This window comes from Amia ocellicauda, chromosome 3 (assembly GCF_036373705.1).
Source record: "Amia ocellicauda isolate fAmiCal2 chromosome 3, fAmiCal2.hap1, whole genome shotgun sequence".
Taxonomy (NCBI): Eukaryota; Metazoa; Chordata; class Actinopteri; order Amiiformes; family Amiidae; genus Amia; species Amia ocellicauda.
The window spans coordinates 24,232,683-24,246,999 of NC_089852.1; the positions used below are offsets into that span (position 1 = coordinate 24,232,683).

General features: G+C 37.9%; 2 protein-coding genes across 4 annotated transcripts in view; both read right to left on the reverse strand.

The window, feature by feature from the left end:
• asic2 (acid-sensing (proton-gated) ion channel 2) overlaps nt 1-14,317 on the reverse strand; it is a 368,547-nt gene that overhangs the window by 34,413 nt on the left and 319,817 nt on the right. The window lies entirely within an intron of this gene.
• LOC136747281 (zinc finger BED domain-containing protein 4-like) lies at nt 7,392-9,543 on the reverse strand. Of its 2 annotated transcripts, none has more exons than XM_066700218.1 (2): nt 9,292-9,543; nt 7,392-8,547 (listed from the first exon to the last, which is right to left on the reverse strand). In XM_066700218.1, the coding sequence occupies exon 2, from the start codon at nt 8,536-8,538 to the stop codon at nt 7,831-7,833; it is 708 nt and encodes a 235-aa protein (XP_066556315.1). In that variant the 5' UTR covers nt 8,539-8,547; nt 9,292-9,543; the 3' UTR covers nt 7,392-7,830. The 2 variants fall into 2 exon arrangements, with proteins under 2 accessions (XP_066556315.1, XP_066556314.1); XM_066700217.1 differs by having other exon boundaries at nt 9,176-9,540.

Genomic DNA, 14,317 nt, shown 5'->3' on the forward strand with positions numbered 1-14,317 from the left:
ACAGTATCAAGAGTGTCTCAATCACCTGATAGTAACTTGCCTCATAGTAATACTGTCAAAACAATACAAGGTCCAGTGTTCTCAAATAGGAATCCTGTGTAAATTAAAAAGTAAGTGTGAATAACCTGGTTATTACAAATTTATATACTGCCATCTGAGTATCTTAAGCTACCGTGTTACATGTCAATAACACACACACTAATATTATATATAAATTATGCTTGTTTAGAAATTCCACTTTGGAGGGCATAAGCAAAGTTGTAAAGAGAATTACTGTTTTGAGGGCCTATTTTTTTTTGTATTTCCTGCAAAACACCTAAAAGCTAGCAAAGTCTCCTCTTGAAGGGATCTAAGCAAACACCATCTACCAAAAAAAGCAAAAGTGTGTTGCCACAAACTGTGATTAAGCTTCTTTACACCTGTATGATGTAGAAAAGTGAGGTGCAAAGGATTACTGCTTAATGCGTTAGAAAGCTCTTTGAGAAAGTACAGTTGCTTGTCTCCTGGATTAATACCATAATAGTTTTTGAAGGAGTGAACCCATCTAATGCACAGCTAAGTAAACAAGAGAGTGTGTGTGTGTGCGTGTGTGCGTGTGTGTGTGTGTGTTGTGGGGGGCATGAGAGGAACACAGACTTTTATTCAGGAAATCTCCCCCTTCCCCTCTTCTCCCATGATGCACTTTAACAGATCTGCACACACACACACACCCAGGGAAGAGGAGTAATGGATTTTGTTCATTTTTTGTCAATCAGGTGATAACAATGTGAGAAAAGCTTTTCAGCCCAATAACAGAAGCACATAAGTATTGCACAAGGATGGGGGCGAGGGACTCACAGTGAATTTCAGCCAACAATCTTCTCATTTATTTATGGATTGGTTTCCTGCAGTGCACAGGGTTGACAAAGTGATAGGTCTGTGGTGGGCGGGGGGGGGTATGGGGAGAAGAAGGGATTAACATCCTAAAGAGAGACATGTGGGGTCACTGAAATAACAAAATGGTTTCCCAGTTTTCTCTTCTAGCAATGTGGTTTGTTGTGTCCTGTTACACAATTAATCCACGTTGCTGCAGTGATCATGTCTCCAGTTAAGAGGGTGCAAACCCCAAAATGTTTTCAAAATAAAAATAAAAGACAGGATTCACAAAACAAACAAAAAACATTCCACATTGAATTATTGAAATTAAATGAATGCTAACACTTCTCTTCTTGTAAGTTCTGGTTGTAGACTTCTCCGGAAATCAAAGTTGTGTAAAACAAAAAATATATATATATTGAAATTTTACAGGTATATACTGTATATGAAGCCATCTTTCACAACATAAATCCTAAACATAAATCCTTTGACATACAGCCCAAATGGTCACTTCCCATTTCCATTTTGCTCACGGCAAAGTTCATCTTATGCAACAGTTGCACATAATTCTGTGGCACTGCAATAAAGTGGTTAAATTATTTCTACATGGATTTCCATTAAACGGACTTAGAGAAGCAGTGCAGTGCTAAAAAGAAAAAAAAAAATCAGGGAAATGTCTGGAAATGCAAGATCGGCAGTTTCTGCTATGCTGTGATTTAAGTAAGCCTTGTGTGATGTTGCATAATTAAAAAGAAGCACATTAGCAGATTACCTGGAACAGAGCTGCCATGGTTGATCGAATAAAAATGCACTGCTTTATAAAAGAGAAAAAGAAAAATACCTGCACGGATTGCTATAGGGTCTGAACGCTCGTGTACAGAATATTTACATATGGATGCCGTGAGTCAGAAGCAATGCAACATCTAAACATCTGGAGAATCTAAACCGTATATGCGCATTTATTTCAATAATGTGGAGATAACCATTGGTCCTGTCACTGCAAAATGGATCTTGCCCATGAAAAAAAAAACATCCTAGTGCAATTGAATTATACCCTGGCTGCTTAAACACAACAAAACAAAACAAATCTCATTATTAGTATCATCTTCTACAGCTCCTTTTGATATCCTGTCTCGCTCCGTGCTGGAGAACATTTTCACCGTAATGACTTTTAAATTGGAGATGCTGCAGTGTTTGTTTCACCTCTGCAAAAATGAACTCATAAATTATCCATTGCATTATTCCAGGGAAGGAGCTAATGATCCACTGCTTATTTATTTATTATTCTCTTGGTTTGGACTATGAAGAAATATGTACGTTGAAAACATGCAGGACTCTGTCATACACCGCTGGAAATCGAACACGTATTTCTACAGCAAATACAACTTTCACTTATGCATCTTTCATTACAGCAACGGATCCCAGAGACTTTCACAGCTGAGCCCAAATGAGCCACTTTGACACAGAGCAGTGTGTAGGAGTGAGTGCATTACTGAATTAACACTGTAGGTCTTGCAAGAGGTGCTATGGGGAGAGTGGCTTACAACCCTCTATAACTACACTCACCTAAAGGATTATTAGGAACACCTGTTCAATTTCTCATTAATGCAATTATCTAACCAACCAATCACATGGCAGTTGCTTCAATGCATTTAGGGGTGTGGTCCTGGTCAAGACAATCTCCTGAACTCCAAACTGAATGTCTGAATGGGAAAGAAAGGTGATTTAAGCAATTTTGAGCGTGGCATGGTTGTTGGTGCCAGACGGGCCGGTCTGAGTAATTCACAATCTGCTCAGTTACTGGGATTTTCACGCACAACCATTTCTAGGGTTTACAAAGAATGGTGTGAAAAGGGAAAAACATCCAGTATGCGGCAGTCCTGTGGGCGAAAAAATGCCTTGTTGATGCTAGAGGTCAGAGGAGAATGGGCCGACTGATTCAAGCTGATAGAAGAGCAACTTTGACTGAAATAACCACTCGTTACAACCGAGGTATGCAGCAAAGCATTTGTGAAGCCACAACATGTACAACCTTGAGGCGGATGGGCTACAACAGCAGAAGACCCCACCGGTTACCACTCATCTCCACTACAAATAGGAAAAAGAGGCTACAATTTGCACAAGCTCACCAAAATTGGACAGTTGAAGACTGGAAAAATGTTGCCTGGTCTGATGAGTCTCGATTTCTGTTGAGACATTCAGAGAGTCAGAATTTGGCGTAAACAGAATGAGAAAATGGATCCATCATGCCTTGTTACCACTGTGCAGGCTGGTGGTGGTGGTGTAATGGTGTGGGGGATGTTTTCTTGGCACACTTTAGGCCACTTAGTGCCAATTGGGCATCGTTTAAATGCCACGGCCTACCTGAGCATTGTTTCTGACCATGTCCATCCCTTTATGACCACCATGTACCCATCCTCTGATGGCTACTTTCAGCAGGATAATGCACCATGTCACAAAGGTCGAATCATTTCAAATTGGTTTCTTGAACATGACAATGAGTTCACTGTACTAAACTGGCCCCCACAGTCACCAGATCTCAACCCAATAGAGCATCTTTGGGATGTGGTGGAACGGGAGCTTCGTGCCCTGGATGTGCATCCCACAAATCTCCATCAACTGCAAGATGCTATCCTATCAATATGGGCCAACATTTCTAAAGAATGCTTTCAGCACCACGTAGAATTATGCAACACTTTGAGCACAGTGTAGTCTACCCCAAAAGGCCTCCAGAGCAAAATCAAAGCGATAATTACAATACATTATCCCCGGGCACCTACATGCACAGGGCAATCTATCTGGCAACCATCTGAACTAACGCAATGAAGATAAAAGTCCACAGAAGTTTGGACAACAGCAAATTTGCAATTTTAAGCAAAGGCTATATTTCCTGACACTGCTTGCTTAGATCTTCACAGTTGTTTTTTAGAGAGCCAAACAAAGCTTTGGGGATAAAGGCAAGAAAAAAGAGAGGCAAAACACATATCTACTGTTTACACAATGCAAACTTAATTGGCTTCCCCACAGGTAAACATCTAAACCTTCATGGTTCCAGTTTTCAAAGCCGTGCGCCGCTCACAGCTATCGCTTTAATACAGCTCATCAATCACTATGGAGACATGGTAAATCTCATTTTTCTTTAATCACTTCACACAAGTGTTATCCAAACATTGCAGGCTGTCTTTTGTGTTGCCCCAAACAAGAGTGATGGCGAAATAATATTAAGAATGAAACACCACCAAGCTGTATAAGACTGCAATGTTGCTGAGGCCTTATAAACGGTCTCCGAAAACATGAAAAAAAAAACTGAATGAGTGGGTTATATGTCACAGTAGAAATATTCATATAAATATATACATATACTACCATCAAAACTTTTAGAACACCCCCATTTTTCCCATTTTTATTGACATTTAAACAGTTCATGTCCAGTGAATAACCTGAAATAACCTGCCAGAGGTTCAAAAAAAGTTTAGGTTGCCAAAAACGGAAAATAATGTACATGTCAGAGTTATATACTGTGTTACTACACCTTCTTAAGCATTATCTGGCAGTGTTAGACACAGTTCCTGTGCATAGGAGTTACACTGTATTCCTACCATGCACACATTGTTTGAAAGCTTATTCTCTTGGCTACCAGCATGTTTCATTCTCAAATACATGCGATTTACAGTATCCGTGTTGCCCACCATCATTCAGAGCCCGGGGGGGTAAACATGCAGTCTGCTCCGGAGGGGGGTCTCATTCAGACAGTCACAGATCACTCAGTTTCGGCTTGTTTTGTTCAGAACAACATAATGATTAATCCGGTATATATTATTTGACGTTCTATCAAACACAGAGAAGTCAGAAGTTGACTTTTCATTCAAAGTGATGAAGAGAATAGTTAGATTATGATTAAATACCAGCAGAAAACACTGGTCGAGGAAGTGAGCTATGAAACTGGGAGATATTAAGGACAATGAACACATTAATTTAATAAAGTATAAAGTGTGGCGTTTTTAAAAGGTGACACGATTAGAAAACCCTTTCATTGGTGTACAAAGTTGTTTGCATGTTTGTTGCTGTGGAGACAGTTAAGGCATCAATCACTAGCACAATGAAGTCATCACTTTAACGTTACTTCATTGTATCATTGTGTACATCCTTCAGACAAATAGCCAGAGAAGGCGAGCTCTAGTTTTGACTTCTGTTATGAGTTTCATTAGGTACTGCTCTGGGGAAAATATTAAATGAATGAATTTCATTAGACTACTGTAAGCTTCTCCAAGGGAATTTATCGTTTCACTATTGTTACAAGATAGTTTTAACGTGGAATTGCATTGCATATTATATTAGTAATATGCCAGTTAGCTCAAGAGGCTTGCACTACAGCCTCTCTAGTTATGAGAGATCCTAGTCATAATAGCAGGTTTCCCCTGTGTTGTAGTTTGTTATGTATTGGTCTAGCTACATTTGAAAAGATTATGAGATTATTTCTTAATTTAACTGCAGATAATGTCACTTTCAATCATGACCAATTGTTTGTAAGCTTGAATGAATGTTTTGGTGTACTAAATGACAAACTCAGTAGAAATTAAATCCCTGACAGACCTGTATAACATATTCCCCCCCGCACACACCCACCCACCCCTGTAATATGTATCCATGTACTTTTTTTATCCAGTTACCAAATTCTATTTATAGGTATGCCTCCCTTAAATAAGAAATGTTGGAGGATTAACTTGACTTTCAATTATAGTTTCAAGGACAAAGACATTGTCAGGAGCTGTGGAATACTCCTCGTTTCACACAGCAGGCAAGACCAGTTTTTCCATGTCAAGAATCCTTGTGGACAGGGCAGAGGATAACTTAGGCACTGCCTGTCAACCTCCTTTCTGTGTTGTTCCCCAGGGTGAGACTTTTAAATACAGGACTATGTGCAGTGAAATGCATCTTGCTTAAAATCTGATTATTGGGTTCATTGGGGTGAAATATCTATTCTAGGTGTGATAGCCTGTGACAGTGTTCAGTGAAATTGTATCCCCAATCAGAACTGATGTGCTGAAAGCATAGGATATCAATGGCATTACAAACATTGTATTACTGTTACAGTTAATTAGGTATTTTGAACTTGTCTGTAATAGCAATTTTCACAAATGCAGGGCATTTCTTTGTAGAATATGAAGGCAATGAGCTTACATGGTCGTTTTATAATTGTAGGACTTGACTGAAGATCCTTTTTGTATTCTTCTATGAAAGGCTGGTATGATTTTACCCAAAGTGAACAGAGATGCCTAAGAACTATCATGTGTATCCCTTATTTAATTGCCTTAGAAAATCTAGGGATATGTTAAAATGCTGGGAAAATCTATAACATTCTGAGTCTAAATAAAGAAGCTGCTCAGGGACAGTTGAGTTAAGTTGTCAGGGCAGTTATAAATAATAATGATAAAAGGTCAGAGGCTATGGTTTATTGTAAGTTTGTTTGGATAGATACAAGAAACCTTGTACAAGAATAACAATACAAAAAACACCTTTGTAAAGGCTAGAAATAACATATTTTCCCTGTTGTAAAAACTGATCACTTAATTTGAATATAAAAAAATAGGCTCATCCTCTGTAATTTAGGGTTAGCCTAAGAATAGGGCATTGAAAGTGGTAAATTGGAAGGCGAGGAAGTCTAGGGTTTTGATCATCAACACTTAACATTTAAGCAAGAAGCCTAACACTAAAGTTAAAATACAGAAATAAACAGGGTTGGAAGGGTTACTTTTTAAAAGTATTCTGTTAAAGAATACTGATGACCTTGTTTTGAAAATAATCTGTAACCTAATCCAATACATTACTCCAAGGCAGTAACATAATCAGAATACTTTTAGATTACACATTCTAATATGGATGACAGATTGAAATTGTTTATTTTTATCCACAGTACAGACAATTAAAATGGTAATTACAATGTGCATGTTTCATTTTCTTGCATATTGTACTTTGCATTTTGTAATGTATGCATTTTTAAACAAGTGAAACTGCATTTTGATACCCTTTACAGTTTTACAAATCGACATAAATCAGACATATCAATATTGCATTAATGTCAAAGGTGTATCTCATTCACTGTCATTTTAATGCAGGTTAGGGCTGGGTGATATGATGATATTGTCATATATCGACGATGTCTCGTGACAGTCAGTTATAGACGATAATCGTCAATATCGGAAAAATTACAATTGATAAACCTAGGAAGTTGACAAAAACATTATAAATAGCCTAGTAGTTACCATACACTTACCTTTTTAGTGTTTTTGATGCATACACGTGTTAAATCAAAACATTTAAAAGACTTTGGCTGTGTCTATTTTCATTACACATTCGCAGAGAGAAGCAAATAACGAATGCAACATATATAGCTTGGCTAGGAAACAGTTCTACAAATATTATAGGCTTTTAAAATTCAATTAATAGAATATAAATAATATAAATATTAATCAATTAAACGTGGAAACCTGAAAAACAATTAAAAGACTAACGCTAAAAAGAAAATGAGACAGCCGAACCTTTGAAAAAATGTTTTATTTAGGACACAATGCTTAGGATATTAAATCATTTAGACAAATTGCATTTATCAGTAGGCCATTTAGACTATTAAACAAGTTTTATTTTTAAATCAAATTATAGGCTATGTGCATAAACAAAAATCACCTTATCACTTGCGTATGGAAATCATTTTGTAAATTTAAACAAATATGATTCGGTTAAAAAAAAAAAAATCTTAAAAATATAAAAATAAAATCCAAACACCATAAGAATGTTATTTAATTGAACCTAAAATTTCTAACATTAACTCCTCACGAAACGCAGGCTTCTAGACAGGAAAACGAGCACATTCACCTTCTCCGGGGTTAAAGCATTACGTAATGGAGTGACAATTTGACCTGCTGTGCTAAAAACCCTTTCCGAAGGACTGCTTGTTGCAGGCACACACAAAAATGTTCACGTTACAAGAGACATGAGCGGGAAGCGGCTTTCATTATTTTTCCACCACGCAAGTGGGTTTTCTTCGCCATCAATTACATCCTCCAAAAGATAGGCCACAAGCTCAGCCGCTACCCGTTCTGCCTCACTCGTAGGTGGTTTCTTGGTCTTTCCGAGGAGATCACTCAGTGTGTTTTTCTTCTTCTTCGAAGGCACCTCTTGAGCGCTCGTGCTTGCTTTTTGTTCTTCTGTATTCTCAAGATTTTTCATTCGATGGCACTGAATAATGGCATCAAGCACTTCTGTCTTAGTTTGCTCTAATTCGTTCAAATTAAAGCCACCTCTGTAGCAGTGGTCAAGCAGAGTGCTGATTCGGATAAGTTTTTGGGTTGCGTGGTTGTCATATTTGGCGTCTAATTCCTCCAAGATGCCAGTCTTAATTTTTTTACTCAGCTGTGTGTCATCATCGGTTTCCGTTAAAACGCGGCATGTGTGTTGTAGCGCTGGGGTGACAGCTGAAACAGTAACATAAGTTTCTCCTGCCAAAACATCGGTCAAGTCTGCTACAGGCTTCAGTCCATTGTTCACAGACTCCAGAACTGAAATATCTTGCCACGTTAAGTTTGGTAGTGGACATCGGCTTTTGTCATCCGCAAAGACCCTTCGTATTGCTGGAGTCTGCTCCAGAATCCTTTCTGTCCTCTTCAGCTTCGAGCCCCAGCACATTGGACAGTCCTACAAATAATTAATAAACAATATAAATAACATTCCTATTTAAATTTGTTTAAAAATTGATGTGGAAAAAAGTGTCTGTTTTTATATCAATCTTTTCATTTAAGATAGATTATAGATTATATATATTTTTTAAGATTTAAGATACGTTTTGTATTCTGTAATTCTAATGTGTATCTTATGATGGCGTTTTAGTGTCACGTAAAAATAAAAAAGGCGTAATATTTTGAGAATAAATTCAAAATTTAATCATTATTAATGTATTGTATTATAAGTACATATTACATGTATATATGTATAGCTGAAGCTGTTCTGAATCCATAGATACCTCATATGTGTCAATAGCATCTATAATAGCGCCATGGTAACCAGGAAGATAAGATAACAGTGGCACGTGAAGCCCTTAGCGACGGCGAAATAACGCAGTTTATATTGTATTATTATATTATACACACATACTACATACATAGATGCATAACTTGAGCTGTTCTGAATCAATTGATACCACATTTATAGCAGTAGTATGTATTATGACTGAGTTATAGGCAGAATCGTGATGCCCGCTCTATATGCCAACGCCTCTAGTATAATGCACTTTATATTGTATTATTATATTATACGAACATACTACCTGCATATATCCATAGCTGACGCTCTTATGAATCCATAGATGCCACATTTATAACAATAGTATGTATTATGTCCGAGTTATGGAAAGAATAGCGATGCCATCTTGCGTCTACCCACCCCACCGTCTCTGTCTGGAGCTGTATTTCGCAGCGCCTGTAAGCCGGCCCTTATCAGGTGATCTATGCAGCAGCTCAGAAAGGATTTTTTCGATTGGCTAGAAAACAAAAGGCAGCTCTAGAAGTCATGTGTTACCTATAGTGACAGCTTCTCCATTGGGCAATGCCAGCCTCATTGCGTACGGGATTTCTAAAACCAAGAAGTACGCGATGTAAACAAAGCACACATGGCTGTTTTCAGCGGAATCTCAGCTACACAGGTAAAAAAAAAAAAGATTTATCTCAAATGGTTTAAAAGATATTTAATATTATGTAAGTTATGCACATTGTTTTCGTCCCCAGAGATTAATAATGTATTAGTAAATGTTGAAATTAAGATTAACAAAGATTAATACATGCTGTAGAAGTATTGTTCATTATAATTTCATGTTAACTAACTAAACCTTTTTCTAATGATATTAAAATATATTGTATTTAAAACTGAATAGTCTATAATGGTTAGCTTACTGTAATGAGAGAGTGATGGGGGATGTTGAGCTCCTCTTGTGCTTTCATGAGTTCACGTCTTTGGGGCCAACTCTTCGAGAAAGCCCCATTAATGGCCCGGCATACACCAAATGCTCGGTCTGTGCTGGCCTTCTCCTTCTGTAGTGAATTGTTTATGGCGACATTCAAATTATGCCCAAAACAGTTAAGCCATGGCCAATTTAGCTGCCGTATGGCTGCAACAAAATTAGCTCTGTTGTCTGTGGTGACACATGACATTTTTCTTTCATCGACATGCCATTCTTTAACACTTTCCAAGAGACTATCCGCCAAATAATCTGCAGTGTGGCTCTCAGGCATAATTGACATGTAAGGTTTCAACGTATTGCTGCTCGACCACATATCTGTCGTAAGTGCAACATAGTCCGCGCTACTGATGTTACTCATAACTTCGGGTTTCACTTTATTATACAGCTCTGAAATAGCTGTTCTTGAGAAATAATTCCGACTGGGTACTTCATACTGACGGTCAAAAGTTTGCAGCATGGACCGGAATTCAGTCTTGTCCACAAGACTAAGAGGCACCATCTCTTTAACCAGAAAATGGGTCACAGCAAGAGTGCACTGTGTCCATTTTAAGCTAGATTTATCGTACTTCTTCCCACAAGCGAATGCAGCAGCAATCGGTGTTAAACTAGAGTTTTTCCCGCTTTGAGATGCGGCTGCGGAGCGGGGCTCAAATGAGGCCGCTACTGCTGGATGGTGTATTTGGATATGGCTACGGAGATTAGTGGTCTGTGCATCTTTAACCTTTACTTTTTTCTTGCACAGCCTGCAGATAGCCTCTGTTAGATCCGCTGGTTCACCATTTGCATTTGGTTTAAAACCATAATACTGCCAAGTTAACGCTGAACATCTTTTCTTGGATATCAAGCCGTTGTCCTCCATTTTTTGCCGGGAAGAATTTGACGTCGGAGGTGAGCGATGACGCGCACGTGGGTTGGTGGGCGGGTTCAGTGTGGAAGAGACGATATTATCGAATATCGCAATATTTTCTAAGGCGATTATCGATAAAAAAAAAAAAAAACATATCGCCCAGCCCTAATGCAGGTGCATGGTTTGTTTTCTGCTAATCAGTGATGTGAAACACATTTTCTTGAAAACTTAAACAGGTATCTTCTCTAAATTGTAACTACGTTAAATGCTTACAAAGTCTACGGTTTATTTTGTTCTATCCATGAAGATACACGGATCAAGCAACTTGCTACAACAAAGGGGATTTAAATGCATTGCATTTTTGTATCCATGAGAAACGCAGTCACAAGTTTCAAATCACCCTGCACACAAACACACATTGAAATCAATGCAATTAAGGCGGTATTCTTTAAGTATAAATGAATGTTATGCATCTTGTTTCAGCAATTAACACATTATTGACGTCTTACCTTCTTATAAGTGATATCTATCGGTCTGTAAAAGTTTAAAGGTTTGAAATGTGAGGATCCCCTGAACGCACACTCTGTTAAACAGCACGGCACGGCATGGCACTGGTCAGGACGAGTTCAGTTTATGTGATATACTTTGTTTTAGACTATTAACATGTTGTATGCTGTTATTTTGGTATTATATTACAATTTTATTGTTAAGATCACAGAACCAGCTAGGATGCACAGGAACTATTTGTAATTTATATGGCTTTATCTTAAATTTGGAGAGGATAAGGTATTGCAAATGCAAACTATTGATAACGCTTTTGGTTATATACTATTTCTGTGTTGCAGTTTTGCTTATTATGCTTTCATAAAAGTATGTAATTATTAAATCGTATTTATTATCATTTTTATTAAAATGCGTATTTTCTACTCACATGTCAAGTATAATTCTATTAAGGCTACACACATTAAAAAAAAAAATCTTACCTCCAGACTGTACATTGTCCCGTTGTGGACACATTTTGCACTTTGTTCCATTTTCTTTCTTTGAAAGTGAACAATTGCCTGTACTTCAACGAGTTAAATCCCTGTTAATACACAATGTTGCCACAACGTTGTAGAAACCTAATTTATGTTGGCACACCATGAACTGTGTGTTACTTCCATTCTGCTGCCTGTTGTACAATGGCACCAAATCAGCCGCTCTTTGGCTGGAGAGCGTAAATAAAAACAATGGTGCAAAAATACTACACGTTGGTCCTTCAGATTTGTGCAATTTCCTTAAACTTGTACACTTTCATGTAAATGATCTAGAAGTAATCAGTAATCTCTTACTCTTTTTAAAAAGTATCGGTAATCAGAATACTCGTCTGACAGGAGTAACTGTAACCGGAATACAAGTATCACAATTCTGTCAATTACGTACCGCTGCTACTTGTATTCCGTTACTCCCCAACCCTGGAAATAAATCATCCATAGTTTCAGCAGCTAAACAAACAAGTAAATGTCTTTCTGTGAGAAGACTGCAATTCAAGATGCCAAGACTTAAATTGTTTGTGTACAAGATCCAAGCTGATACAATTGTACTACAGGTCCAATCCCACTCATTGCACAGATATTAAATCTGACACACACAAAAAAAGACTACTTGTAGTGCACATATCCCGCTGCAGAACACTGTAAAAGTTAATTACTGAGATTGGAACCGTAAGTCTCTTCCCACCCTCAAGATCACAAAATTAGACACCCTTGTACCATTTAAAATTGAACTCATTCAACCTTTGATGATGCTGCAGCATTTTTTTATTTTGTATTTTTTTATTGACATAGCTCTTCTGATGGATTTTTATATACAATGAGATTAAGGGCTCAGTGCTATCATGTGCTGACAACAGAGCTGCAACTCAATCTCTCGATGCATCTAGCTTACTAGCTTTGTTTTTCCTTCACAATGAGTCAGTCATGATGTCTTTCAGAATGCACAATGAGCATTCAGTAGCTTTTGTTTTCAAACAGTGTCCCTGAATAAAATAAAATAATCTCTCCTTCCAATTTTCTGTGATTTCCATGCACCTTTGGAGTCTTTCCCATTTAAAGGCCATTGTTGGGCAAATACGAGGTATAGAGATATTCTTAAAGTGAACACAATAGAGGATAGGTTAGACTTTAACATCTGGGGAAGGATTTCTTTAGCTACCACAGTGTCGGCATTCACAGAATAGAACATTTAAAGGAAAAAGATCTGTGCAATTTCTTTAAACCTTTGTACCACATACCAACCTATTATGGGGTTTAAATAAAAGAGAAAAAAGAACTATTCCAACAAGAAATAAAAACATGAAATGTGATCTTTCTGTTGGTGAACAAAGGAAGCCCCTGAATTACAGAATGCCCTCTGGAACACACAGCCCACTCCATAGTAAATTACTCGGGTAGGCAATTTGCCCACAGGGAAAATCAGGCCCTCTGTCAGGTTTTGCATGTGGCAAATCTTTAAGTACCTAAAAGCTCTCAGATGTCCAAAGGTGGCAATAGCACCTCATTGTCCAACAATAAACCCATCTGGGACACTGAACTGAAATACTCTGGGATCTTTAAATTGAAAAGCAAGGGTGTTATTACAATGCAAATGTCACCATCAAGTCAACGAATTTCATGAAGTATAAATATGATGCCCAGTATGGACAGTGTGGCAAGAGTTTTAAAAAGCTCAGCTTAGGTACGGAATCCACATACTCATATGTCAAAAGTGGGGAAAGAAATTAAGACATTTCTATTGAGAAAATTCAATAGCGTCACACAATACACCTTATCTGACTTCGACAGAGAGTGGCTGCGGGGCAGAGACCTTGCTGTTTTAAAGCTGTTAAGTGTGTCCCAAACGTGCAATTGGGGATCTTAATTTATCTTGTTAAGAGCAACAAAGGAGTACCTACCTTGGGCCCAATTACATCCTTTTCATTCCCTTACTGTCAATCAATTGAAGAGGTTTGGAGTTTAATAAGATTGCAGGCTTTGGCAGGCCATCAACCACAATGCAATGAAATTGAAGGGGAGATCTGCCAAATGAAGCCTGCAATCCAGAGGCAGGCAAGATATATTCCAAAACTGTGCATGGACTATCCACATGGAAATCTTTCAAGAAATATGGGCCTTACGCACACCTTCTGTGCAACGGATGTGTGTGTGATTTAGCATCCTGACCATGAACCCTTGAACATTGCATACATTGAATATACATACATGTACCCAGGAATGTGACAGTGGTAAATGAAATAGCACAGGTGAATAGTGAAACGAAAGGGGACACCTGACCAAGTTATTTGTCACGTGTGCAGAAGTTCAGCAAATGAACAGAGAATTTACCCTCCAGAATAAAGCTGTGGAAAAATACTTTGGAGTAACCCTGAGCCCTGTATGAAAATGCGAAAACAAAAAAGGAAGCCTGGTTATGAATAACATTTGATTGCAGAGGCAATTATGTGAAACGCACTATATATATAGTGTGTATGTGTGTGTGTGTGTAAATGAGCACTTTCAGGAGGAAGGGTTGTGAAGCCCTTTCCAGACGAATAAAATTAATAAAAATAAGATGGGTCTTGATTTCTG